Here is a 26,492-nt window from a genome sequence, read left to right as displayed (position 1 = left end):
TCACCCTACTCCTTGCAGGACAAAGTAAAAGAACATGGAAATGAATAATAGCACAACTTCCACTTTCCACCTCCCTGGGAACATTCAGTCCTGTCAAGGAGGTAAGGTTGGCTGTGGGTAAGATTTGGCTTTAACAAGCAAAGAGGACCAGGAGACTTGTGGTACACGAGTATCTAAAGTCACAGCCCCTCCTTGGCAGAAATAACCTATTCCTGTCCCTCACCACTTCCCACCACCACTTGTACCTTGTACCACCATATGAACAAGCATTTATGTGCTCTTTCATAACTATGTGGCATTTTCAAGCCACCAAACCTTGCTTTCTGCAATAGGACTCTCAAAAAAAAATGTTGTACTTCCAAACAATTCCATTCTGATCAAACACACATTGCAGGTTTTTAATAAATGAGTGCAGCATGTCTAGCAAATCTATATTAAATCTGAGAGTTTTTAATCATACCACACTTCTTAAATGACATTTTCACAATGATAGTCAAAGCACCATCTCAATCCACTTATCTTCTTAATAATCAGCAATGCTCTTTTGTCTGCTGCAAGATCTTTGTTCTTGCCCACACAAGCCCTAGGAGTAGCAAACATGATGCAACATGCTACGAACTCCTGATCGTATCTACCTGCCCTCTGAGAATGCAATAATGAGCTGAAATCGCTCCAGTACTGGACAAAATGAAAACACAAATTAGGCCAACATTAATCTATATAAGAAAAACTGGAAAAAATATATATATATATTCTGCCTCATATTCCAAGATCCACAGAGATTCCAGATCAAATTTTCAAGGTGCTGAAAAACAGCAGCTCTGCTTAAAGGCAGTAGCATTACAGTAAATACCCATCACCTTTGGAAAAAAAAAAAAAATCCTTAACTTTAGAATCATAGAATCACCCAGGTTGGAAAAGACCTAAAAGATCATCCAGTCCAATCATTCACCTATTCCCAATAGCTCCCACTAAACCCTCAGCACAACATCCAGTCTTTGTCTTGCAGCACACCTAAAGAATGTTGTCTTCAACTCAAAGGAAATCTGTATTTTTTCAATTTAATATCATAAGGGATGCCAGTTTCAAAAGATTTTAGTTTGTGGCACTGAACTACAATTTTTGATTTTGTCCATTTTTTCTTCACATACCTTCTTACACATCCTACATGAGCACAGAGGTCTTTTCTTCCTAATTAAAGCCCACCTTCTCTCACATAACACTGAGCTCTTCTACAAGTTCCTCACAAACTGCTACCCACAGAAATTTCTTTGTCCTCAGTTATAGAACCTCATTCATCTCCTTGCAAAGGTTTCAGACTTTCAGGACACTGAACAACAGACAAAATCTTCCAGAAGGCACGTAACACTTCCTATTGGTTTTGTTCATTTTAAACCTGATCTGTACATGACTCTGACCCAGTCTCAATAGATACTCAGACACTAACTAGCTATCTTAGTATTCCAGCGCTACTTATAAAATACAACAAAGTTTTAAATCTTAACATAAAAACATTCCCTATAAGTACTTATTTTCCTTTATTTTAAACATTTCTATCTCCACCAAGTACAAGAGAAGCTCAGGAATACAAAGCTGTAAACACACCACATTGGTATTGCAGACCTCCAGGACTAAGCAAGATGAATTCTCTACTCCAACTGTCCCGTTATTGGTCCACATTACATGGGTTATTTTGCTTAATCTTAAACACAAAGATATGGCAAGGATCAGAAGAACTATTAGTGAAAAATCAGGCATGCTGCATCACTAGTCCTAAAACCAAAGGAGATTAAAACGATTAGAATGGTACCAAACCCACCAGAAGCTGGCAAGAAACACCATAGAAAGCTGTGCAAACTGAAGAGGTTGTTTAAACGAGTCTTACAGGGGAAAGAGAACTTAGGGATAGAACAGAGACAATGTGGGAACCATGTAAGATTTATTATGAGATTTAAGTGGATTACAGTAACATGCAATACTCTCTATGGGACGTTTAAGGGAAGTACCAATGGTGAGTGAATGGAGAGACAAGTGAGAATGTGTACAAGTCCATGCCCAGGGCTCCCCTGAGCACACAGACCACAAACACCACCTGCAGAATTCTGAACATCCTCCTGTCAAAAAGGCCCAGACCACACCTACCCTGTTTTCACAAGTAACATGGGAAGCCATGGGAACACCTGATTCCAGAACACAGACTTTACCTTGGAATGTTAAAAGAAGGTGCCCCACTTGAATATATTTGATGACAAGACTAAGATCTCTGCATAATACCAAACTCACAGAACTTGAAAAAGAAAAGGAATTCATATCCAAATGCAATAGCCTCTGGATCTTTAAAATTTCTTTTCTCAGTACAGCACCAATCTCTCTGATAAGCTGAGAGGTTATGGTTATCTTACTGGATAAACAGGAAGATCTTACTGATCCTACTAGTAGCTCCACTTGGGGGCCTGTCTGAAATCAACAGAAAGGACTCTGAACATAAAGAGATGCTTTGGATACAGTTCTGCCATGCAGCAGAGTTCCGTGCTGTGACAAACCTAACTTCAAACTGAAACCTCTCCAGCTACATTCAGAGTTTTGCACCAAAGCTAGTGAACCCCACGTGGTAAAGAGTGTTAGCACCAGAAGTTAACATGACTTAGTAAATGAAAAACCAACTACATCAACTCAACCTGAAGAGTTAAGGCTGGAAAATTCTAATTCCAGAATATCAGCCTGATTTTGCAAATTGCTCTGGACTTGACTACAGCTGTTTCACAAACCGTGCTGTGGATCACACATTCTCCCTAAATTTTCTCAATGTTTCAGGAAGGAAATAAACTATTTGGCACAGAGCACACTGTATTAGTGCAGCAGGCACTCAGCCAGCATCAGTCTATTCCCTGATCTGTTTCACTGCTTCTCATCATCCTACTTATAGCTCTTCAAATCTGCTTTTCTTCCTGCATAGCTCCGTAAGGTAAGAGATCCAGAGAGCAAATGATACATTATAGCCTCTTATCACTTTATCATGATGATCCAGGAACTTTGCCCAAGCAGCGTTGAAACAAACAAGTGAAAGAGTAAAAACTACAAACACCTATGGATGTTAGGACCAGTATAGGAAACAAAAACAAGCACTCAATATGGTAATTACAAAGAGGAAAAAAACCTCAGGTTATTATAATTTAATTCATTACTTTTTGCTAATAAAGTCAGAGGGTTGGAAGAAATGCTGTTACTGACTGCAAACAGCAGTGAAAGGTTGGAAAACCTCCTTTTGCATGGAAAATGCTAAGCAACATTTGTGGCCACTAAATGCGTCACGTTTCTGCAAGAGGTTTACAGAATAAAAGACCCACTAAATTCCAGAAGTTTTCTGAGGCAAAAAGCCAAATCTGCCTCACTGGAAAAGAGGCAAAGCATTTCCCAGTCAAAACAAACAAGCAAACAAAACCCTCCAGGCTACTGGTACCTTGGGGAATGTAAAGCTTTTATTATTATTATTATTATTTTTTAATATAAACTTCAAATATGAAACTTATTTTAAGTCTCATCTAAAGTTTGTCTGTTACAAATTTGTGCCATCTTTATCCAGATTGAGAGTTTTAATTAATATAAAAAGACCTATTCAACTATGCTCTTATTAACAGTAGTAACTTTAACAGTCTTTGAAGTTTTGTCAAGTCATAACAACAGTTAAGAGCAAAACAAAACAACTGTTTGTAGAGAGGTTCTTTTAGATAAAAGGGAAACAATACATTGTGCTGCAATAAATAGGAAGCAGAATATTTGCCAACTGGAATAATCAAGATCTACTCCATTGCATTAAGGTCATTTATTATTTTACTAGGTTTCTGTCAAAAATTTCCCTAAGTATAACTGGTTTTATGGTTCTAATATAAAGAATAGTTACCTGCCTCTCAAAAATCTGTATCAATTTCAATTTTATTTTGCTGTAATGGTATCAGAGCATAGAACTTGAACTACTGATATCCTACACCAGTGATCAAGCTATCTGCTCACATCAGAAATGTCAAGCTCCACTGAAATACAGAGTTAGAGCACTAACATCAGACTGGTAATAAATGATTCCAGGGCCAATTCTTATGACTAGCCAAAGCAGGCAGTGAGTTCACAAATTGGAATCAGTTTATGCTTGTAAGAAAAGCAACATCTCTGGAGCCCATACATTTGTCTTACCAATGCCCATAATATTTTGTACTGTGTATTCATTCAATCGTGATATTTTCTTTCATTGCAACATTTTGTATATGTGAAAACAATTACTGCACTACTGCCACAATATGTTTCTTCTTCTCTGACACCACTGGCACAGATCCTGGTTTGCTGTGCTTACGACGGTTCAACTCCCTAGAAACAGAAAGCAGAAAAAAGCAGTTCAGTAGTCAGCACAAAGTTTTATCAAACAACAGCTTCTTAAGCAAATAGTGGAGACATCTTAAAATTCAAATACAATAATAATAACAGTTTTACTTTTATTAACTAAAACCAACGTATCTCCCCATTTGAAAAGGAGCAGTGCACCTTTGTTAAGCACCCTTAAAATCAGGCAATCCTGAAAAATGAGTAAAACCCACCACCTTTGTTTTTACTCCAGCTATGAAATTAACAGTAAAGTATGCCATATTCTGCTCCAATACATGACAATGATCCACATTTTGTTAAACAACATTTTGTTAAAACAAAGACAAAACGAAGGTGGGAAAGGAAGACATACTTCCGCCGCCGAGCTTCTCTCATGATCCGCTGCTCCTTGATTTGGCAATAGATACTCTTAGGCAAGTGACGGTGCCGAGCGATGCGTTTGATCTGTGGGTGATGCTGGAACTTCTCCTTCAACTTCTGATTGTAATTCATAGCTGCCTTCTCTCGTGGTGCAAGCTACAAGGAAAACAACACAGGTAAACGTATAAAACAGGGACTTGACTCCAGGTTTCTCTAAAAAGCAGTTTGAACTTTTAATTCAAATGGCTTCTTTCTAGCAAGTTTTAGTGCTTACAGCTATTTGAGAATTACAGTAGATAAACATTAAAACCAACAACTTCAATGATGACTCACTGCTCAAACATAAAACATCACAGTCTCAAAGTTCAGAGCAGTAACTGAACTCTCCCAGAACAAGATTTTAATGTGCTCTACACAAGGAAGGAAGAATAGAAAAGGCTGATAGGGTAAAACTTCCTTGCTCAGTCTGCTGTTCTCCTAACCAGTGTAACTTGTGCTGTGAAACTAAGATTTGCAGGTTTTAATCGCTACTCAGTATAAGTACAAAAGCTGAAGAGGAACTGTGTTCATGAACTGCTTTGCAGACAGATCTGTACATGGCCAAAACCTTACATGGTATCTTGATCCATTAGGAAGCACATTGCATATGAAAATTCAAGTATTAACTTGCCTATATGGTACACAGGGCATTCCAGCTTGTATCACAAACATGAAACATAGGAATGCCAATGTTACCCCCAAAAGACAAACTGTATCCACATTTAAAATTATGTTTAAGCCACCATTAACAACACTGAAAGTGAGAAGTGTCTTTCTTGCAGCTTAATCTCTGGAGGACTTATTTTTCACCTAGGCATGTTTCCTCTGGTCCTAGCACTTGTTTCATAAAAGGAAAAACTGCCTGCAGTGTTTCTGCTTAAAGCATGCACTGCTTCACAAGGAATAGCAGTTTCTAAGTATTGTGGATTCGTATGGACTTGAACCACAGCAGCAAGCAAAGACATATGAAGAAAAGCCCTGTACTGCACAAGTCACTTAGGCTGTAGATATGTTACTGTGACAAGCCCTGTCTTCTCCTTCCTACCTGTATTTTGTGAAGACACTACAGAGCTCCACTGTTTCAGACATCTAAAGACCCTTTGTGCTCTCAAACAAGCAGCAGCACAAGTCTTTCACCCTTCCCCATGCACTGAATCCACTGCTAACTGCACCTGAAGTCTTATGGACAAAGCAGTAGTTCAGAGTTCTGTTAATCAGTCCCTGCAATGGACTTAAGTGCATTGATTTCTTACTTTCTGAAGAGTAAACAGAACCTGAGTTTCAGACAAACACAGACACAAAAGGCAGAACAACAAACCCTTCCCCAATTTATTACACCAAAAAAGTGGGAATTTCACCTCCATTATGGAGCACACTTTTTTTTTTTTTCCCCCCTTTTGAAACTAGCAATCAGCTATTTCTTCTCTACTCCAGAGGTCACCTTTAGAAGCTACTTCAATCACATTGCATAAATTCTGGATATATTATACTCACACAACTTAGTTAAAAAATATCACTAATGATCTGTTAGCAATAACTCAAAAATATGGCAAAGCAGTTTCTCTTCTGGGACAAAAACAAAGCAGGTATCAGATGGAGAGTTGCTTGTCACTCAAAATTCTTACTCAAGTATCACAGTATTAACTTTTAATCTCCATTTGTCTACACCATCTTATTCACAGATGGAAACCCTTCTGCTTTACCTACATTGCTCATAACCTCTCTAATTGCAGGTGAATACATTCCTCAATTCTAATATAATAAAGCCAGTCTCTTTAGCGAAATTCATTCCAGTGAGCCAGCCTCAAGAGTTAGTTCTCTCTCAATGAGTCCCAGGTGTTCCCATTCCGCCCAAAACTGCCAACATAATCAAAATCAAAGAGCTTTTATTTTAATTATATTCAATTATTTTTCTTTAATTTAAGAAGAGCAAATCGCTGCAGATTTAGTATAACTCTGGTGATTCTGCAGACAAGAGGTGAATCTGCAGATTAAAGATACATCCAGGATACCTTATTTTAAAAAATTAATATAGATTAAGTAGTGGATATACACAAGTCTCTTCCCATCTCTGTGTGAAATACAGCTTTTAGAGATGCACCTAGCTGATGTCTCAGCATTCAATTACTGAACATCAGTGCCTAATATGCCAGGCTATGCGTCCACATGATGACTAAAAGAAAACAAAGCAAGAAGACCCCTGTATTACTGACAAGTGTCTATTTGCCAAAAATACCAGCAAGCCAAGAAAGCAGACTGAAGTAAGGTGCCAAATTCCAATTTCTCTCTTGCAGAGGCCATCTTGGACAGTTGAAGAAGACACCACTGCTTTCCATATGCTTTGAGCTGAGGAAAATGCCATGAAGGCAGCAACACAAGGTAGCAGGATTCAAGATTTTGTTTACAGGAACTATAACACTCTGTAGAGCATTAAAAAAAAAAAAATATTGGGATTTCCATACCACAAGTGAGACACACTCAGATGACTTGCGACCCTTTTTCCACATATCCTGAACTGAACATCCAATTCCCTCCCTGTATGAGAAATCAGAAATCATGCGTATGCAAGGATTTGTGCTGCTACAAGAGCACTGCTATGCAGCAAACACAGCGAAAAGAGGGAGGAAGAGCCCTGAAGTGCGAGCTGCCAGCAATAGGAAAATACGTGCTTCACTAAACCATGCCTTCTTTTCTCTCTCCAGATGACAGAAGCTGGTTATTTCCTGACCCCTCCATGCAGAAGGAAGGTAAGCATTTTTCCAGAGCCCTGACTGCAGAGCTAAAGTCACCTTTGGCAAGTCATACTTCTTTTAAGTCTGTGCATTTGTATCACACAGCATTTAAAAACTCTGCACTATTAGTTTCCTCTAATTCAGCAGGGGAATAGGAAGTTGCTGTTTATCTCTCCCGTCCAGACTGCCCTTCTAAGTTAAGGCAGATAGAACACAGATGAAACATTTTTAGACTGCAAACATATCCCAGCAATTCCCCACAATGTAATTTGTTATTTGTAATTTCTCCAACTGCTATGCTGCAAATACTCTAAAATCAATTGCTATGAAGTTTATTATTCATTATTCCCTTGAATCAAAACCTTACAGCTTCTTAACATCTAAGCAGACAAAAGAAAAGGTAACATAGAAGTGAAGAGCACGGAATCGTAGCTAGAGGGATGGAGCTACGTGTGCACTGAATCACAAAGGAAAATCACTCTGAAGAGAATGCCTTGTCACACAATACTGGTGCTGCTTGTTATCAGCCCCATCTCACAAAACAGAACCGTATACCAGAGGGAGACTGAAAGGATATACAATTACTTGGACTGTTTTGATGCTCTCCTGCTTATGCTCATTGCTAGACCAAAACCAAGACTTGTAACTGTACTTTCTCCAATCTCACTCAGTCCATACTTGAAAGCTGTTATTTCTGTGTCTTGTAAGAATGTATAAAATCTCTGTTCCACTTCTATTACACCCATTTTTCACACTAGTTTTATGCTTACTGAGATACAAATCATTCCCAAGCATCAAGTTTTCTTCTCCAATGACCCAGCACTGTCTAATCCTCTGCTATTTTACAGTTTTACTAATTGAAACTTACTCTATCACTGCTTTTCCAGTCTTTTTGCTAGGACCTTTGTAACTTTTTTCCTCCAATCCAAAGGTATTCCTCTTCTTCAGAAATTCCAACCCTCTCCAAGACTTCAGGCACAAAAGCCTCACAAACTCATCACATTTTATGTACAGTATTTGAACAGTTTGCAGTACCCTAAAACTCCTGTTAAATTGGGCCTTTTGTTGCAGGACATGCAGAGCTACATGGTTACTGCTTTAAAAACAAAACCTTTTAAAATCTTATTTGCCTTCACACTGCTACCGGGAAAACAAAACCAAAAAAAGCAATTTTTATAAAATAATAATAAAAAAAGCACTGCATATTATTTTAAAGCAACTTCTGCAATTGCCTCAACAGAAAGATTTGGGTTTGTTACCCCTGCATAAAAACTCATTGTCAGTGGAGAGCAGACAGCATGCCTCTGGCTCCTTAAGAGACTTGGGTTCTTATTTCAGTGTTTCACTGATTTTAAGTAATGAGTGCAATGCCAAATACATTAAAAACCTAAAGAAACATGCATGTCAGAACTGATGACTGCTAGGGTAGCCACTGCTCAGAAAGTACAACTCTCCAACCGGATTAATGTTCATCAGTCACAACCCAAATACTGTATTCAGTCTAACTCCCTTGTCTCAGCACTGTGAAGTTCCAGGTAAGAATACACTCCCAACAAAGAACACAACATCTGATGATTACCTTCTCTGTTTCTCTTGCAGGATGTTGGTTGCTATCCCTCCGCACCCCAAAAAAATCCATCTCAAAATGCAATGTATTCAAGATGCTGGCATTATATCAGAAACACTGTGACCTTTGGATGAGTCATTCAATCAAATCTTCTCAGCTAAGAAAAATAGCAGACCAAGCAACTAAGCATTTAAGACACATTCTGACACTTCCGACAGAATTACTGAATGTTCAGCTTGAATATTTGAAATGTTCAAAAAATAGGCACTGACTATGGAAGAGCTGGACATTTATAAACTGAGTGAGCACATGTCTGTGAAGATAAGAACACCAGTCCTCCAACAAAGAGCAGATGCTAAAGAAAAACAGTGGAATCTGATAAGTAGCCATTAACACCTGCAACAAAGTCAGGCACAACCAAACCAGATGGACAAGGATTAATACTGCTGCCTGCATCCAAGTGATAGTCTGAAGTTACATCCAAGAAAGTGATAAGCCATAAAGACTCCACCCAAAGTCTTCACACCTATAATTAATCTCCAAACGTGTGAAAAATAAGATTTCATAGTGCTGCCATGCATTTTTACAGCAGCTATAGCAGCTCCAGACAGAAACTACTTCAACATTCAAAATTCTATAACTTTTTTAATTCAAGGTTTCAGCAATACAATGATTGAGCATGCTTCCACACAAGACACAGGGCTGTGAAACATTATCACTTTTTATTATAATTTTTGCGAGTTCATCAGCGCCATCCATCTGAAATGAGAGTAGCTCTACATAACCTGTTCCTTTGAAGTTTTCCTGAGTAGTCTTGCTTTCTTAGTGTTTTTTTGATATTGCAAGGTAACACGATGCTTACTCTAAATGATAACTTCAGTTTCAGATAATGAAAAATAAGGAAGGAAAGAAACATGCAACTGATCCTACACGTTACAGATAACTGACAGTCATCTTGGTAGTTGTCAGCCAAACTCAACCCTACACACCAGACTCTCTGAGGTATGCCAAATAGCAGCAATATACTTAAAAAACAGGCACAGCCTATCATGCATAGAATTCACAGTCAGGTTAAAGAACAAGAGCATTAATGTGCAGAACATACTCAGCACCTGACAGTCAAAACTGGCAGTGCTTCTTTTAGACCCATCCACAGCCAGTTCTCACTGATGCAAACACTACAGAAGAGGACAGAATGTCATTTTCTCAGGTACTTGGACTATAGTGATGTAGTCCCTTAGGTACATAGTATTCCTGTGACATGGAAGTCCCTGGAAGTTCTCAAAAATGTTCAGATGTTGTACTGAGGGACATAGTTTAAGTGGGAAATACAGGCGATGTGTGGACACTTGGACTGGAGGATCTTAGAGGTCTCTCTTGACCCTGATTCTATGATTCTAAGCAGTCAGTTTTGCACATACTTCTAAAAGCAAAGTATCCTTATTCTTCCATAGGAAGGAGCTGATGTTATCTAGTAGTCAACAGATTGAATTTTGTTTTTATTTTAAAATGTTAGTAATCATTCTATACAAAAATGCTATTTTGACATTCTTTTTACCCACTTGTCCATCACAAAAAGGTTACAGAATAAAGATGTGTGGTAAAAATACCACAGATTATTCTGTTCTGGAACAGAATGTTAGAGAGACAGAATGGTCCTTCTGCATTAACTATGAAGACTGTGATTAATGAGACAAAACTTCAGCTAACCCTGTAAAAAGGGTGTTCTTGTGAGTATACACATACACCAACAGAAAAACAGGTAACGTCTTGCCCAGTACTGAACCATCTAAACAAATTCAACATAAAACTCATATCAAAATGTCCAGCACAAGCTCTTCAAAGCCCTTGAGATTCACAAGTACAAAGCTGATATTTACATGTTAAATATTTTACTAAAGCACTACTTGGAAAAAATCCCAAGAATCAGTTCAGAACAGAAAAAAAAAAAAAAAATAGCATCCCAAATAGAGTTAGTCCATTAAAGAAATCCAACTTAAATGTAACAGCCTGTAATCACACATGCTGTATAGTGTATAAAGGTTTTTTTTCCCCCATTACTTTAGAGCAAGCATGAGAAAAAATAACAAGCCTTCTGAATGCTTATGTTGAGCTATGGCTAAAGTCATGCTCGTCATTTCAGCTGTGCTGCTCCATATGCAATTTTCCCCAGCGCACAGCAGCTCATGGTCTTTCCCAATCCACTCTGCATCCCCAGCACTCTCAGTGCTCCCACTGACCCACCACCCCTCCCAGACTCACTTCCCTCCCTGCAGACATTATCACTTCAACATTCCCCCCACACAAACAGCTGTATGGAACAGACCCATCCCTTTAACAGTACAATATTGTTCCCTGAATTCCAGCTTCCCTCTCCTCCCACCTCAGTATTCTACAAGATCAAGTCGGAATTCCTCCAAGAATTACTTGACAGTTTTGCTTTTTCTGATGAGCTCAGAAAATGCAGTGTAAGCAACCCCAAGGTACCTTGACAACATAAAGCTACATGAAGGCATTACTTCCAGTGGACAAAGCATCAAATTCTCACTTTGGAGTCAATACTCAGTACTTGAACTCATCTGTGTGAATGAATATATGCAAGTGGTAACTGTAACAGAACATTTTGGCTTTGTCCATTAATAACCTCTTGAACACGTGTAACTGAAAAGATATGCCACTAATTAGCTTGAAGTCCTCTCTTACTAGGAAGGCCTCAACCAAACTGGCTATATTGTATAATTGTATTAAATAGAGTTCAGTCTAGCTCAATATCTAGCTTGATATTTGAGAGCTACATAAGTTAATGACCATCTCAGCTATGCACTGTAGTAGAGTTTACTTGCAGCAGTGCATATGCTTATCGTGGCACGGACTCAACATGAGTCAGCCAGGTCAAAATTTTTTATAAGCAGTAACCTTAAGCTTTAGTAGACAATTACATGGAGCAAATGCAAATGTATTGCTTTCAGTGCAAGGTTATGCATACTCACCTGTAGCATCAAGAAAAAAACGTTAATTAGAACTCATTACTGTTAAAATTAAACAAGATGAAAATTATCTTGTGTAGTGATAAAAAACGCACTTCATCTTACTAAAAGCCACAATAAACACAAAGAGCTGTATTGCACATGTTAATTTTCAAATTAAATACAAGTCATGCTACAACTTCACATTTTTCCTTTAGAAATAAAGTGTTAGAAGCTGAAAAGGCTAACCAGAAAGAAAAACCACCTCAAACATCCATTGTTTGTGATAACATCCATTGTTTGTGATAACAAAGCCTTGTGATAACAAAAAGCAAAAAAGTCTCTTACCACCCCCAGTTTTTCAGAAGCATTGGCCTTCCACAGACGAATATTCATCTCATCTGAGCCACACAGAATGTATTTATTATCTGAAGTCCATTTTACAGTGATAACGTGCTGCATCCGCTTTGTATGATACACCTCTCTAAAGTAAAGAGAAACATTTATAAATGGTTTATTATCTCTTTTCCTACCAATGTCGCCTTTCAAATAGCAGAATTTTCTGTTCACAAAAGAATAAGTTCTTACTTTTTGTTTTTAAATAGTTTTCAGAACACAGCCTCACCCTCTGCTCCCAACCCCTGTGGCTCATCAGTCACGCACTGCAGCTGAGACCATCCCCTTCCCTCTACCCAGAGATCTTTAAAACCCAAATAGTAGCAGAAGAGAAATACAAAAATCAATATTCAGAAGCCATGAACAACTAGACTGAGCTTGATCTGGGCAGTGCGGGAGTGTGAGAAGAACATATAACCCATGTATCACCTTAAGTAAGCCTTCATAACATTAATCATCACTGTAATTCACACTCAAGTGATGCTCTACACTACAGGAACACTGCAAAGAACTCTGCACAAGTACCTTCCGAAAATGGATGTTGGGGGGAAGTTCTTCACAAGGAGAGTAGTTAGGCCCTGGAACGGGCTGCCCAGGGAGGTTGTGGATGCCCCGTCCTTGGACGTGTTCAAGGCCAGGTTGGACGGGGTCCTGGGCAACCTGATCTGAATGTGGATGTTTGGTGGCCCTGCTAGGCAGGGGGGTTGGAACTACATGATCCTTGAGGTCCCTTCCAACCCGGGTGATTCTGTGATTCTGTGAATACCGATGCTTACATCAGGTTTTACTGACATTAAGGTTTAATACTGTGTAAGCACATATGCATTTCCATAAGCATTCCTGTAGTTACTGTCATTTTAATATTTGGCTCAGTAATGCATTTTTTTCATTCACCTCTGAGGAATTCAGGATTTTTCCCTTCCTCCCTGAATTTTCAGCCTCTCTCCCTTCTCTTGCTTTCACCACAACTGATTAAATTCCATTTTTAGAGAAAGGAAAAACACAGAAGATGGCCAAATAACTTGGATATGTCATTTAAAAAAAACCCACATAGACATCAAGCTCCATTTACCAGGCATTTATTGACTTGAAATCAGTTTCCTAATATGTATTATTTCTCACAGCTATACAACTTTACAACTTCCTTTTTTTAAAATAAATAAATAAATAAATAAATAAATACAAAGCAGTGGAAGTTAGGAGATTCAATTTCAGCCTGGTGGGAGATCAAAAGTCTGAGTGAATAGGAACCCAATCAGGGTTCTTATTCATAAATACCCTTAAGTGCCACCCCTGTTTTCCCAAAAGGGATCAGACATTCTGTTTGGAGATCTTTTACCCCTCCATAGTATTTACATCAACTTTGCTGTTCCCAAAGAATACAGCTTGTAGCAAATTTTAGGTGTCCCAGAATGCCCCAGTCAGCTTATACAAAGCTAAGTTCTTCATTTGAAAGGCTCTTCCCCGCTAGGGTTTATAGCAGTCAAAGAAAAAGACAGAAAAAGAGAAAAGGAGAGGAAGAGAAAATGTTTCATTCAGGGAAAAAGAATGAGAAAAAGAGGAAAAATGTCTTCCTTATTAACAACCTGCTGTAATGTGGAATAAAGCCTTTAACTCTTTTACTGCTGCATTATGGGATCTGTTATTTCAATGAAGTGATTTAACTACACCTATCACCCCTCCTGTGAACATTCCACAGTACAGAAAACCTGGGGAGCACAGATTTTAACCATGCTGTTTAACAGTAGAAAAGTAGGAAAAGTGAAAAAAAAGAAAACCAACAAAGGCATTACACTGCCTAGCTATATTTCAAGAAGTATTGCAGGACAGGAAAAACAATTAAAACTACTCATAGGCTATGTTACAAAGGAAAACAACAACAGCCCTTCTCAATCTCCAATGAGGTACAGGAGCATACAGACACGTTAAGTAATGCATACAAAATTACAACAACCCAAAATAAAGACACAGTCCTCCCAGTTAATATTCAGCACTCCCCATCCCCTCTAAACCACCTGAAATTTAAACCATCCTGGGGGACAAGGTTAAGGTGGGGAGACAGTGGAAGGAGAGTAAAAGAAAAAGAATAAAGGAGGGAAAAAACCCCAAAAGGCTGACAGAGAATAATGAAGATGGGTTTATGAAGAACAAATGATACCAGATCAACCTGATAACTTGCTTTGATTTTCATCAAATTGAAAAAGAAAATAACAAAAACAGATTCTATCTGAACTTCAGCAAAATATTTAAAACATTGCTTTATGAAATAATACATGAAAATCTAATTCAAACTGAACTGTATTCACAGCACTGTCATATGACTCAGAACCTGGTTAACAAAGTATGAACACTCTGTACTGCAGTGCATGGAATTAGATCACAAAAGCATTCCATACTGATCCTTGGGAATCCACAACAGTGATTTTCACAGCATCTTTACTAATCATCCATACAGGATTAAGACAGTGCTGGAAAACCAAATGTTACAATATCGTAAGGCACTGTGAACTTCGGTGGTGACACAGTACAAAGTGACCTATAAAGACTGTAGACAGATATACAGGGAAAGAAAAGGAGATTGATCTTGGTTTAAAAAAAAGTACACATAAGAACAGTAGTTCAGAACTGATGCTCCATCTTCTTGGAAAGCTGTCATGGAAAGAGTACAAATTCATAGAGTATGCATAGGGGAAAAGATCAATTTCGTATACAATAAGTGGTATCACACACAGCAATGGAAGTTGGTCTTCTATATAAGTAACTAATGCTTTCTTAGACACGTAGCCTCCATCCTGGATACTTATGCAGCAGAAAACAAAAAAACAGAAGAAAAAAGCCAAATATAACATAATTCAAAAATTGTACCAACAGGACTCCACTGTAATTTAATACAGAATAGCTAAAGTACAGTTACTTATTAAATACAAGTTCTACTCTAAGACATTCCAGAATTAGCTGTTGGTTACATGACCTGTTAGTGTCAAGTTGTACACAGAATAAGGCTTCCAGATCCACTGCAAGTGAACTCCTCAGCAAAGTTAGGAATTAAGAACTTTTGTGGATTATTGAGGTGCAGGAGAACAAGACAGAGTTGTAAAATCACTCACCTGCTGTGACCTTTGTCTACAGGAAAAATGCGGACAGACTTATCGAAGCTGGCAGAAACAAATTCTTTCCCAGTGGGTGAATAATCCACATCAAGAACAGCAGACACGTGGTCCATGTGCACCATCACAGGTGATGTAAGGTAGCGCATGTCAAAAGTATACAAGCTGCAAAATAAACATATCAACTGCTTAGTGAAACTCCAAAAACAACTCCAAAGTGAATAGTTCTTTTCGCTTAACAGCTGCTTTAATCATGCACACAACAAACCTCAAGAGAGAATTCTTCAAAACTGCAAGTGACAAATGAAAGGAAAGAACGAAGTAGTGCTTAGAGCCTGAAAAAAAGAGTAATAACTAGAGGCTGAACCACACCTTGGTGGGTTTTTTTTGCTCACTCTCAAATAACAAAGATCTCTACCACTCCGTACAGCATCTGTCCCTGGGCCATTGACTTTGCCTATTTCTCCAACTACCACACTGCCTTTCTCAGCTCCCTCCTCAGATATATCATGTGAACTCAGACAAGCACTTCTCAATCAGTTATCCTCATCATGTCAAGCCCATCAACTCCTAGGTTTCTAGACTTTCCCATATTTGAATCTCCTGGTAATTCAATGTCTGCTGTGAAATTCCTGTTTGGTTGGCACCTTTCCCTATAGCCTAGTTGCCTTTGTACCAGACAACCACTGACTGTAGGAATCCAAGTAAAGCTTGGTCCTTCAGCACAAAGAGATGCTTCAGCAGAGCTGAAGACCCGCACCATTTACACTGCCTGTAAAAATGAAAATGAACATAGCTGCTGGAGCACAGCTGGTTTGCTGTTAAGCACTTCACAGCTGAGGCTTACTTGTACTCCTGTGAATTAACAAAACCTGCTGATACATAGTAAGGTGTAATAACTGGATACATCATTTATTTGCCCAGTACCAATAAATAAAGGTGTGTTACAGACAAAGCATTTAATTGAATTAGCTTTAAGTGTACTATTTGGTAAAACTACTGTATTAAAATTCTCTCATTTAGCAGTAAGCTTTTCAACCTCCTTCCAACAGATGAATGCATAGTTGGAATTAATTCAATGTCTTCTACTCAATTACTTACTGGCAACTATACCTCCTCCTCCTGAATTCTCAAGAAAAAGTATGCTAGCATCACTTTCAAAACTGCTACTTCATGTAATCAGCTAACACTTCATGCATGTTTTTGATACACGCTGCACACAGTTTACCAGAGAAGAATTTACCTTAATGGCTACCACATTTAGCTTACTGCAGGGAAAACAGCAATGTATAAATAGATTAGATAGCCTTATCACACCATAACCAGAACAGGTGAAAAGTAATACTTTCAGTACAATGTCAATTTTCAAGGTTTGGGCCAGATTCTATCTCCTTGGAAAAACAGCCTTAAGATAAGTGATAAAAAAATCCTATGTTCTAAAAGAAAGCAGTGATCTATTGTTAGATCACTGACTTCCTGGAAAAAAGGATACAGAGCACATTTTGCAGTGGCCTAGTTTTGAAGAGGCAGCTTTTTCAATAGCAGATTAGCTATTCACATGCACAGTATCGCCCAGAAGTAAAAAACAGCTCTGAGAAACTGAAAGGGTAAGTACTGCAGTCTTTGGAACCACTTCATAAAAGATTAATTTTAAGAGATGTTCTCATCAAAATAGGTGATTGGTACAATATATCAAGCTTCATAAGACCTGGTAAGAAAATAAACACTTATACTGATTGCCTCAGACTGGACCAATATTATTTCCCTGCCAGGTCCTACTGTAAATTATGCTTGCATAGGTTAAAACTGTATTTCTATGAATTGCACAGGCTGCCTGGAAGAGGAACAGGCAGTCTAGTACCAATTGTGGGGTCTGTTCTGCGGGGTTTTTTTGTTTGTTTGTTTTTCCCTTTTTAAGTCACTGAGTTTATAATTTGCTAGGTTACTACTTAAATGTTCAAACTTGAAGTTTACATAGGTGTTTTTTTTTTTTAAATGTATTTTAACATGATGATAAGTCACTAGCAGACTGAAAAACATACCACGATCAGGATTATCAACAAGCAGGATAACACTTACTTGTAATCTTCGTTTGCTGCAGTAAAAATAAAAGCTTCCATGGGGTTCCAACAGAGTGTATTTGTCCTCATGTTCAAGATAACCTGAAAGACATTTACCCATTGATACCTTGCTGCAGACAGTAAAATACTGGTTATATTTTAAAGCTTCTCATACCACAAGAGATAAGCAAACACCTTCTAGATACATAAGCATGGTAGACCAGTAGCAACATACTTGAGGAGACATATATTTAGCAGCACTATGATTGGAACTCAAGACTTCCTGCCTCTCAACACGCGATCACTGCAACTAAATTTTACTTTGCAAGCCATCTTGAAAGCAAGTACTTCTCATCAGTCATTTATCCAGAAACTAACATGTAAACCTGGATCATCTTAAAGATCTGACTTCATCATATTTACAGCTACATTAATGTATACTGTTAAATACTGTATAAACAAACATGCCTAGGAAATGGTATTTCAGAGAATGTTGCCATTAATTAATGCTCTGAACCAGCATCTGCAAAGCTATTATAACATTCTGATGTATAACTATGGGGCATTTTACAAACAAATAGATCATTTTCTGTAACACTGCAGGCCAGCCATAATCCTACTTGAAAATCCTGAAGTTTGAGTATTTCTGCTCTCACCTTACCGTATCAAAAAATACGCATATACACATGTATAACAAAATACAGTTTTACCAATTATATTTATTAAATAATGAACACAATGTAATACTGATAGCCTCTACTGAACCTACACAAAAAACAAGGATTGTGTCCTTTGAGTGTGTTCATATCCTTATGACTCACATTTTCCATAAATCCTCATTTCCTAGGTGACGTTACTCTGCCCAATATGAAGTCTGTACTGCAAAACACTACTAATTTTCAGAAATTACAGGCATCCAGAGCAGAATGCAATCATCAGCTGTCTGAACTGACCTCAATTCTGAGAGCTGAAATTTACTGAAAGGATAGGCCAATGAAAAACCTTGTGTTTACAGCAGTCTGTACACTAGAATTGGTTCAAATTTCATTACTGTTTTTTTTTTTTTTTAAATATAAATGATATATAATTATTACAGAAGCAAACAATCTAAGAGGGTTCTTTAATTTTCCCTGTTCAAGTTTTCTAGGCACTGCAAAATGATCGCAAAACTAACTGAAACAGACTACAAGTAAAATAAGTCTTTTAAATCATAGCTTAAAGTAGCTCTAATATTGCTAGGAAATCCAGCTTCTATTTCAAAAGGGGTCAGGTTTGGTCAAGGTCCCTGCTCTGTATCTTGTTTCATAATTTATTCACTCCAACTTACAGCACTCAGTTTATTGCAGCAGTGGCATTTGGAACTAAAAGAGAGCCTAAGAAGAGGACCCTCTGTACAGTTCTGGCATTCTGCATGGAAACCTGGGCTGAGAGTGATTCGTGTCACTGTGAAGACATTAAATAGCATTTCAGAACCATCTAGACCTGAAGCAGTCGCCTTCTACTTTTGACCGATTATAGATATGCTTAGTCATTAAGTAAGGGAGAAAAAAGAAAAAGAGTCCTTATTAAGACAAGACAGCATTATGAAGGTCCTAAGAACTTGGCTATGAAATGTTTACAGTACATACATAGAGAAGGATTTATCTCCATAAAAAAGAAAAAGACTCCTCCACATGCAGAGCGAGGCTCTCTAGTGGTGGAAAGAAAGTGCCTTAGGAATTACCTTGTTTATTTCTGGCAAGGAGGGGGAAAAAAAAAAAAAAAGAAAGAAAAAATCACACATACAGAGAATGCAATACAAGAACATGAAGTTCTTATTGTGAAATTGCTGTCAGGTCAGGCACTTTATCAAGAATTACAATGCAGTGAGCACGACAGCCTGTCTCAATGCAGGAAAAGGCTCTTTTAAGTCTGCATGGTTTAAGTTTCAAAATTTACACAAACTCAGTTATAAGACTCAACATTAAAGATGAGAACTCAGTGAGATCACAGAGCTTTGCTTTCTCTACCTTTAGCACTACTTAGACTATTTCATATTCACTATGATTATTACTGCCAGAAGCTTCTGTTAAAATTCAGAACATACCTTCTTTAATGGAGTTGATTGTCTCATATCATACAGCACAATATTTCTGTCAGAAGCACAGCTGCCCAAAAGGTATGTCTGAATAAACAAATAAATAAATGATCAGTATGTATTGTCTCCTAAGAATTTCTAGTGTAAGCAATAACTCATATCAGATACCTATTTCACTGAGCTGGTAGTCAAACAGCAGTTCCCTTCACTCAAGTAAATATATTACCATTCTTGGCGTGCAGCTAATTCTGAACACTTTAAATAGTTTTTCCAGTAAGTTTCAGAATCTACCCAGCCCTCTTGATAGGTAACACTTTCTAACAGACTTGACTTCAACTACCAGTGCAGCCAGCCTCAGCACTCCATGACCTGCTGCAGATTAGAGGCTGCTGCTCTGCCACAAGAGGAAAAGTTGCTGCCACAAGCAAGTGCCACAAATGAAAGCTCCACAACCTCACAAACGCTAAGCCATGTAACTGAGATACAGATATGTATTGCTGCAGGCAGAACACAGCCCTCCCTGCTTTGCTTTCTTTTCTCCCCCATCAACAGGATGAAATGATAGAGATAAATGTGCAGTACCACCTTCTAACAGAATATGCCTATGAAAACACATATATAAAGCTCCCTACATATTACATTGAAACACATAACGAAGTTTGTTTGGAAAAAGCAGTTAAAGATAATGTTAAGACAGTTTAGACCTTATGCTTATAAAGAAAAATACTGACTTCCAATACATAACAAAAAAGTTACCTCAATTGGATTAAATTTTACACTGCTTATGCTATCAAAACCCCACGTCAGAGAACACATGGGACTGGTCCTTTGCTCATCCCAGATGTCTACTTGCTGGCCACAGGTGGCAAAAACAGCATCCCTCCAGTGGTGATCAATTCCTGTATACACTGTCTGTAAAGTGGAAAAAAGAAAAAGCTTACAAAACCAAATGTATAAGTAAGTGTTTTCTGATCATTCCATGTTACACTGCCATGCTTTTATTTGTTTATATAACTGAAAACCAAGTTACCGTTCCTGCTGGAAACTGAGTCTTATTAGGAGTACCACTCTACAAAAGGCTGACATTCTGGGCTCTTTCTGTCTACAAGACAGAAATGCAGGCACTTAGTGCCAGCTTCCAATGGATGGGCATTAGCCATGCTTTGTAAGTGCGTTTCTAACTTCAAAGCAAATGGAATTTTAAGGGTACAAATTTTCAATTAGAAAGTGAGACATAATCACTAGATGTAGAGTTTCAAGTTGTCTATTCATAAAAAGCATTCAGTGTTGATAAACTAATTTTAAGAACAATTGAATGTGCTGAAGTATACATTTTTTCATCTGCTTTTGTCAAAAATAAATCAAAACTCTGTTTTGAAATGCTGTAAGATACAGCATAAGAACTTAGTCTTCATTAAATTTTCTTTTAACAACACACAGCTGAACAGAAATCAACTACAGAAGATCAGATCAGTTCCCAGGAGAGTGATGACCAGTACAGACAGAACTAAGCAGTCTCTGCTAACATTTGAGATACTCCTCTCTAGTTAAATATAAAATGATTAAAATTATGAAGGTACTTTAAAAGTGTCATTACAAAATTTGATGCCATCACTTTGCAACACACTGTGATAACAGGTGATATCAACCTATTTTTCTTTTCTCCAAAAGCTAGGTAAGAATTGACTCAGTTTAATTCAAAAGGAATGTGGAAATCAACACTTAGCTATACTACCTTTCCAAGAATTGTATGAATTGGTTCCTCTTCTTCTCCGTATCCTGGGCTCTCCATTTTCCATTGTTTCACAGTTTTGTCATCACCAACCTAGAAAGAGTGAAAAAAGGATGCATTTTACAAAAATATATTCACCAGACATCTGTGCAACTAAGTATGAGGAACTTTGCAAACTAGAATGGATTACTAGATTTACAAAAATAAAGTGCTCTCTCTGTTCACCATTCACTTTTATACCTGCAAGAAAATTGGTTTCACTTGTCATAATATTTCACTAAGAACTGATGAAGTAAACATACATGGCCTGGCTGGGATAAAGTTAACATTCTTCACAGTAGTCCATATGGTGCCAGGCTTTGGATTTGTGGCAAGAACAGTGCTGGCAGCACCAGTGTTTTGTCTGCTGCTGAACAGTGCTTGCACTGTTATCATCCTTGACGCTCCCATCAGCAAGTAGGCTAGGGTTGGGTTGCAGAAGACTGCAAGAAGACTTGGGAGGAAGGAGGGGAGGAAACAACAGCTGACCTGAACTGGCCAGAGGGGTATTCTGTGCTACATAATATAAGCAATAAAAACTGGGGTAGAGGAATAAGAAAGTGTGAGAGAGAAATTGACTTCCAGGTGGCTGCTGCTTATATACAGCCTGCCTGTGGAAGCAGTGGAGTAATTTCCTTTTTATTGCTGTTTAAGCAACAAAAAACATTTAAGATTAAAACATGCAAGATTTTTAAACTAAGTTTTATTTAAACCATCTAAGCATTGCTCCCAAAAAATCCTCTATGATCTAGTTGTCACTGTGGATACTTTCCAACTATTAAAGGAGATGCTTCCAGCATTGAATAGTAGAAAAAGTAAGCTGTAAAGAGAAACTAGTTATGTCAGGCTATGTTTTGTGATTCTTAATCAGATGGCACCTTGAACTCCACGTTATCTTTTGGGAATGATCTGATTAGCATTCAAACTGTTGCAAGGCACTCCAGTTCAGGTGCTCCAGTTGTGTGTGCCTAACACCACACCGCCTCTCACACTACGCTGAAACAACCTTCCCCATCACTGCACAGTGACCTGGGCCAGGGAAGCAGACAAAAATGTTTACTACACAAGTTAAACTTCCTCTTCTGACAGTGCTACTTCTGTTTCTTCCTCCCCTCTCTCAATTTTCAGAAAGATTGATTGACAAAGAGTAATTTGGAGTCATTAAGAATTTCCTGCTGAGATATTCCTGACATTGTAACTGGTGTCCTCATAACCTGGTATCTACTTCAGAAGAGATAAATATGTAGTAGTTAAAATAGCTCTTGAGGGAGGAGACGAGCAATTTCTTTTTTGTCAAGCTCAAAAGATATACAACCTCAGCACTCTACAGTGTTAAAGAAATTAATTGTTTTATCATCACAGAATTGTTCTAATGCAAACAGGAAGACTCACTACTTTCAGACAGCTTGCATGCAACTCAGTTACATGAAGTTAATGTAAATGAGTAAAGCCTTACTCACATAACCTTACTGAACATAATTATCCAATGGAAGCCATCCTGAATTACCTGCCTATCTTTAACGACAGGCTATAGGAATATTTAGAAAAGTGAACACTCACACATCTTCCAATAAATGTAATATACTTGTTGCTCTAACAAAAGCTAGTTTATTCAAAATGTAATTAGATGGCCATCCTCTAGCAATTATCTCTATTTATTTCTTCCAAAATCTTGAATTACACCCATAACACAGCACCAAAAAGCATTTTCATCAGAAGCAATTGTCAGGTTCAGAGACAAATTGAATAAAATAGAAATAGCTTCAGAATTGGTGCTCGTTAAGTGTTGTATAGAAGAGAAGTTGCCTACTGGAAAACAAATGGTGAACAGGTGTTAGACTACATTAAGGAGAGACAATATACTTACAGTAAAGAATGATGTACCACAGAAACGAGCACACATGCCTCGAACAAAGCCTTCATGGGCTTGGAAAGCACGAATACACTGTCGTTTGGTCAAGTTCCAAATTCTAACCTGTCAAAAAAGCAAGAGTATTCTGTATGTTCTTAAGATTTTTTCCCCCCCTACAGCCTGTAACTCAAGTGCAAGAGCTCACACATGCTGTAACAAACTACCTATGCTGGCTTGAACAATGGCCAGATTTTATAATGCTGAAATTATTTATTCCCTTGTTGAAAAAAAATTCAGAAGTGCAACTTTTCACTTCTTATCCCATCTAGACTGTACACTTATTTTTACATTCCCCTATTTTTGAACTAGAATTCTTGCTAAGAAACAACAGCAATTATAGTTTTAGCAAATATAAACTCTTTAAAGTGAAAAATACAAGAAAATAACCTCTGCAACAAACAAAGTGTTCTCAGTCCAGTTGCTGCAGTTCATTTTATACAGATGTCCAGCTTCCACAAATATTTCAGTTTGAAAAATTGGGCCCATTTAGAAAAAAAAAAAAAACAAAAAAAAAACCAGGAGCTCCATTTCCACATACTGTCAGCACTCAGTACTGCAGTTGCTCTACCAGCAGATAAGAAGTCTGGTTTCACATAAATATATTCCCCATCTCTTCAAAAAAAAAAAAAAAGAAAAAGAGAAGTTCCCCTATATGACCATATCACCACATGATGTGCATACATTCTGTAAGAGGCAGAAAGCAGCCAGCTACCCAGAATACCTCTTTAAAATATACAAACCCTATCAAATGAAGAAGTGTGAGAGAGAGTACAGAGAAGACAGGCAATTCCCTCCCCCCTTGTAGCTGACTCTTAAAGTACCCTTGATTGCTACTTTTAAATATCTATTTAAAATTTCAAGCAAATGAAGAGGTGGTTGTTGTTGTTTTTTTAAACAATATGCTATACTATTCCACAAAGTTTTTGATCGTGTATCCCTTCCCACATCTTATCTGATGTAATCTTCTGACTGCAGCAGCTCACCTTCTTTGGAAGGGATGCAGGTGCACAATAGGAAGAAAAACAATTACAGACTGCAAATAGTCCACATTCACAGCTGCAGTACGAGGAACTGCTGCTACTCACTGCTGAGAGCTGCTGCCTAAAGCTGTTTTAAACTCTGTATGCATTGGGAGGTCACAACCTACAGCTTGAGGAACACTGTCCTGAACTGGGCAAGCTGCATCTTCTGAGAGAAGGTCACATCTGAACAAAAGGTAATACCACAGCTAAAAAAAAACACACGAAGTAGGGAGCATTTAACAGTGAAAAAGAAGAAACAGACCTTTTCATTGAAGTTTCTAACTACTGCTTACCTCTCCATCACATGCTCCAGACAGCACTGTAGACAAACTCTTGGGGTGTTTGACTATGCAATTAACTCCATCTCTGTGGCCATCCAGTGAGCTTAGAAAAGGTTTTGCAAACACCCGCTCCAGCTTTGTTGCATTCAGAGCTCTGACGTACTCACGTGCAACCTCAAATGGATGCAGTGCAGGGTCATAGTTTCTTGGAACTGCAAGAAGAGTAACACAGGCATAAGTAATGCAATAAGAACTGTAGGTCAAGGTGAATTGAATTAGAAAACTTTTCCCATTAACTTTCCTGCCAGGTGGGGAGTTTTTAGGACACTGAGATTTTTACACCCAATACTAAGGGCCACCCTGCATTTGACCATGCAGATACACCTAGCAAGAAACTGGGAAAGACAGCGGGCATTGACAGGGTGCTTCTGGTGCTACCTGCTCCATTCTGGTTTGTGCAAAAAGGCTGAAAATGCAATGGAGCAAATGACACCAGATCACGCACCATAAAGTAATCCCTAGTTCAGCCTGCTGACTTCCAAAGGATATCTGACACACACTAAAACCTCTGAAATATGATGAAATTGAATTGTGTACCACCCTGTCACATGACAGAGAATTTGTTTTAACAGCTTAAATACAAGTCACACCAGGAAAATAAAGATGTGTTAAGCTCCCGCCCCAGCTGGCAACTTTACTCTTTTTCAGTGTGTTAGTTACAAAGCCACAATGAAATAATTACGAATAACTGGTATGACAGCACAGCCACTTATCTCTGAATCAAACCAACAAAGTACATGCACTTTAAACTGCTGTGGGCCTACCATCTTGCTTAAGATGGCTGCATAAAACCAAGCCCCAAGATCATACTATGGCTTGCGTTGGAAGAGACCTCAAGGCTCATCAAGTTCCAACCTCCCTGCCACATGCAGGGCCACCAATCTCCAGATCTGGTACTAGACCAGGCTGCCCAGGGCCCCATCCAACCTGGCCTTGAACACCTCCAGGGCCGGGGCATCCACAACCTCTCTGGGCAGACTGTGCCAGCACCTCACCACTCTCACAGTAAAGAACTTTCCCCTGACATCCGACCTAAACCTTTCCTCCTTGAGCTTAAAGCCATTCCTCCTTGCCCTATCACTATCTATCTGAGTAAAAGGCTGACTGCTCTCCTGTTTATAATGCCCTTTTAAGTACTGGGAGATATGGTCCTGCTCCTTCTGACAAGGGCTGCTGGTTTTACACATTTGATTTCTGACACTTAGGAGAACCTGTGTCTCATTTTCAACATCTTAGAGGTGAAAAGGTGCGATCACGCAAGAAGAATTGTGACAAATACCAGGAAAAAAGAGCGAAAGAGCGCCAGTAAAACCAGCAAGACTCTGGCAATCTTGGTACAGGATGTACTACACGATGAGGCGCCAGCAAAGAATCAGTAACAAGTACAAAACGTTCCTATGAGCAACCAGGCAGCACTGAGGGCGCCCCACGAGAACCAGAACCGGGACGAGAAAGCGCCGCGCAGCGCTCCCACCCCCATGGCCATAGGAGGAGCGCGGGAGCCCCCGAGCAGCGCATGGCGGCCCAGCCGGAGCCGCCCTCCCTCCATCTCTCCCTCTGCTCTCACCGCGCTGCAGATCCAGCTTCGTCTCCCGGACGTAGTCGTCGGGATTGCGGCTCAGCACCTTCACCCGCATCCTCACGGCCGAGCACGCACACGGGCACAGACACCCACTTCCGCCTCGCCGCCCAACGGCCACCTCCTTCCCCTACACGTGACCGGAAGAGCCGGGCCCACAGCTCTCGGCGCGGTCTCGCGAGACGCGGA

At 38.8% G+C, this 26,492-nt stretch overlaps 1 protein-coding gene and 1 long non-coding RNA gene across 2 annotated transcripts in view; one reads left to right on the top strand and one right to left on the bottom strand.

Annotated features, from left to right (window-relative positions):
* LOC128091540 (uncharacterized) overlaps positions 1–26,492 on the top strand; it is a 340,253-nt gene that overhangs the window by 195,460 nt on the left and 118,301 nt on the right. The window lies entirely within an intron of this gene.
* Positions 3,458–26,431, bottom strand: DCAF13 (DDB1 and CUL4 associated factor 13). Its single transcript, XM_052704758.1, has 11 exons — positions 26,292–26,431; positions 24,677–24,876; positions 23,317–23,424; positions 21,414–21,503; positions 20,435–20,590; positions 19,688–19,765; positions 17,621–17,703; positions 15,542–15,706; positions 12,387–12,522; positions 4,727–4,890; positions 3,458–4,359 (listed from the first exon to the last, which is right to left on the bottom strand). The coding sequence occupies exons 1-11, from the start codon at positions 26,359–26,361 to the stop codon at positions 4,272–4,274; spliced, it is 1,338 nt and encodes a 445-aa protein (XP_052560718.1). The 5' UTR covers positions 26,362–26,431; the 3' UTR covers positions 3,458–4,271.

The sequence above is a fragment of the Tympanuchus pallidicinctus genome, unplaced genomic scaffold (assembly GCF_026119805.1).
Source record: "Tympanuchus pallidicinctus isolate F22 unplaced genomic scaffold, pur_lepc_1.0 scaffold5, whole genome shotgun sequence".
Taxonomy (NCBI): Eukaryota; Metazoa; Chordata; class Aves; order Galliformes; family Phasianidae; genus Tympanuchus; species Tympanuchus pallidicinctus.
This window is presented reverse-complemented; position numbering and strand designations above follow the sequence as displayed.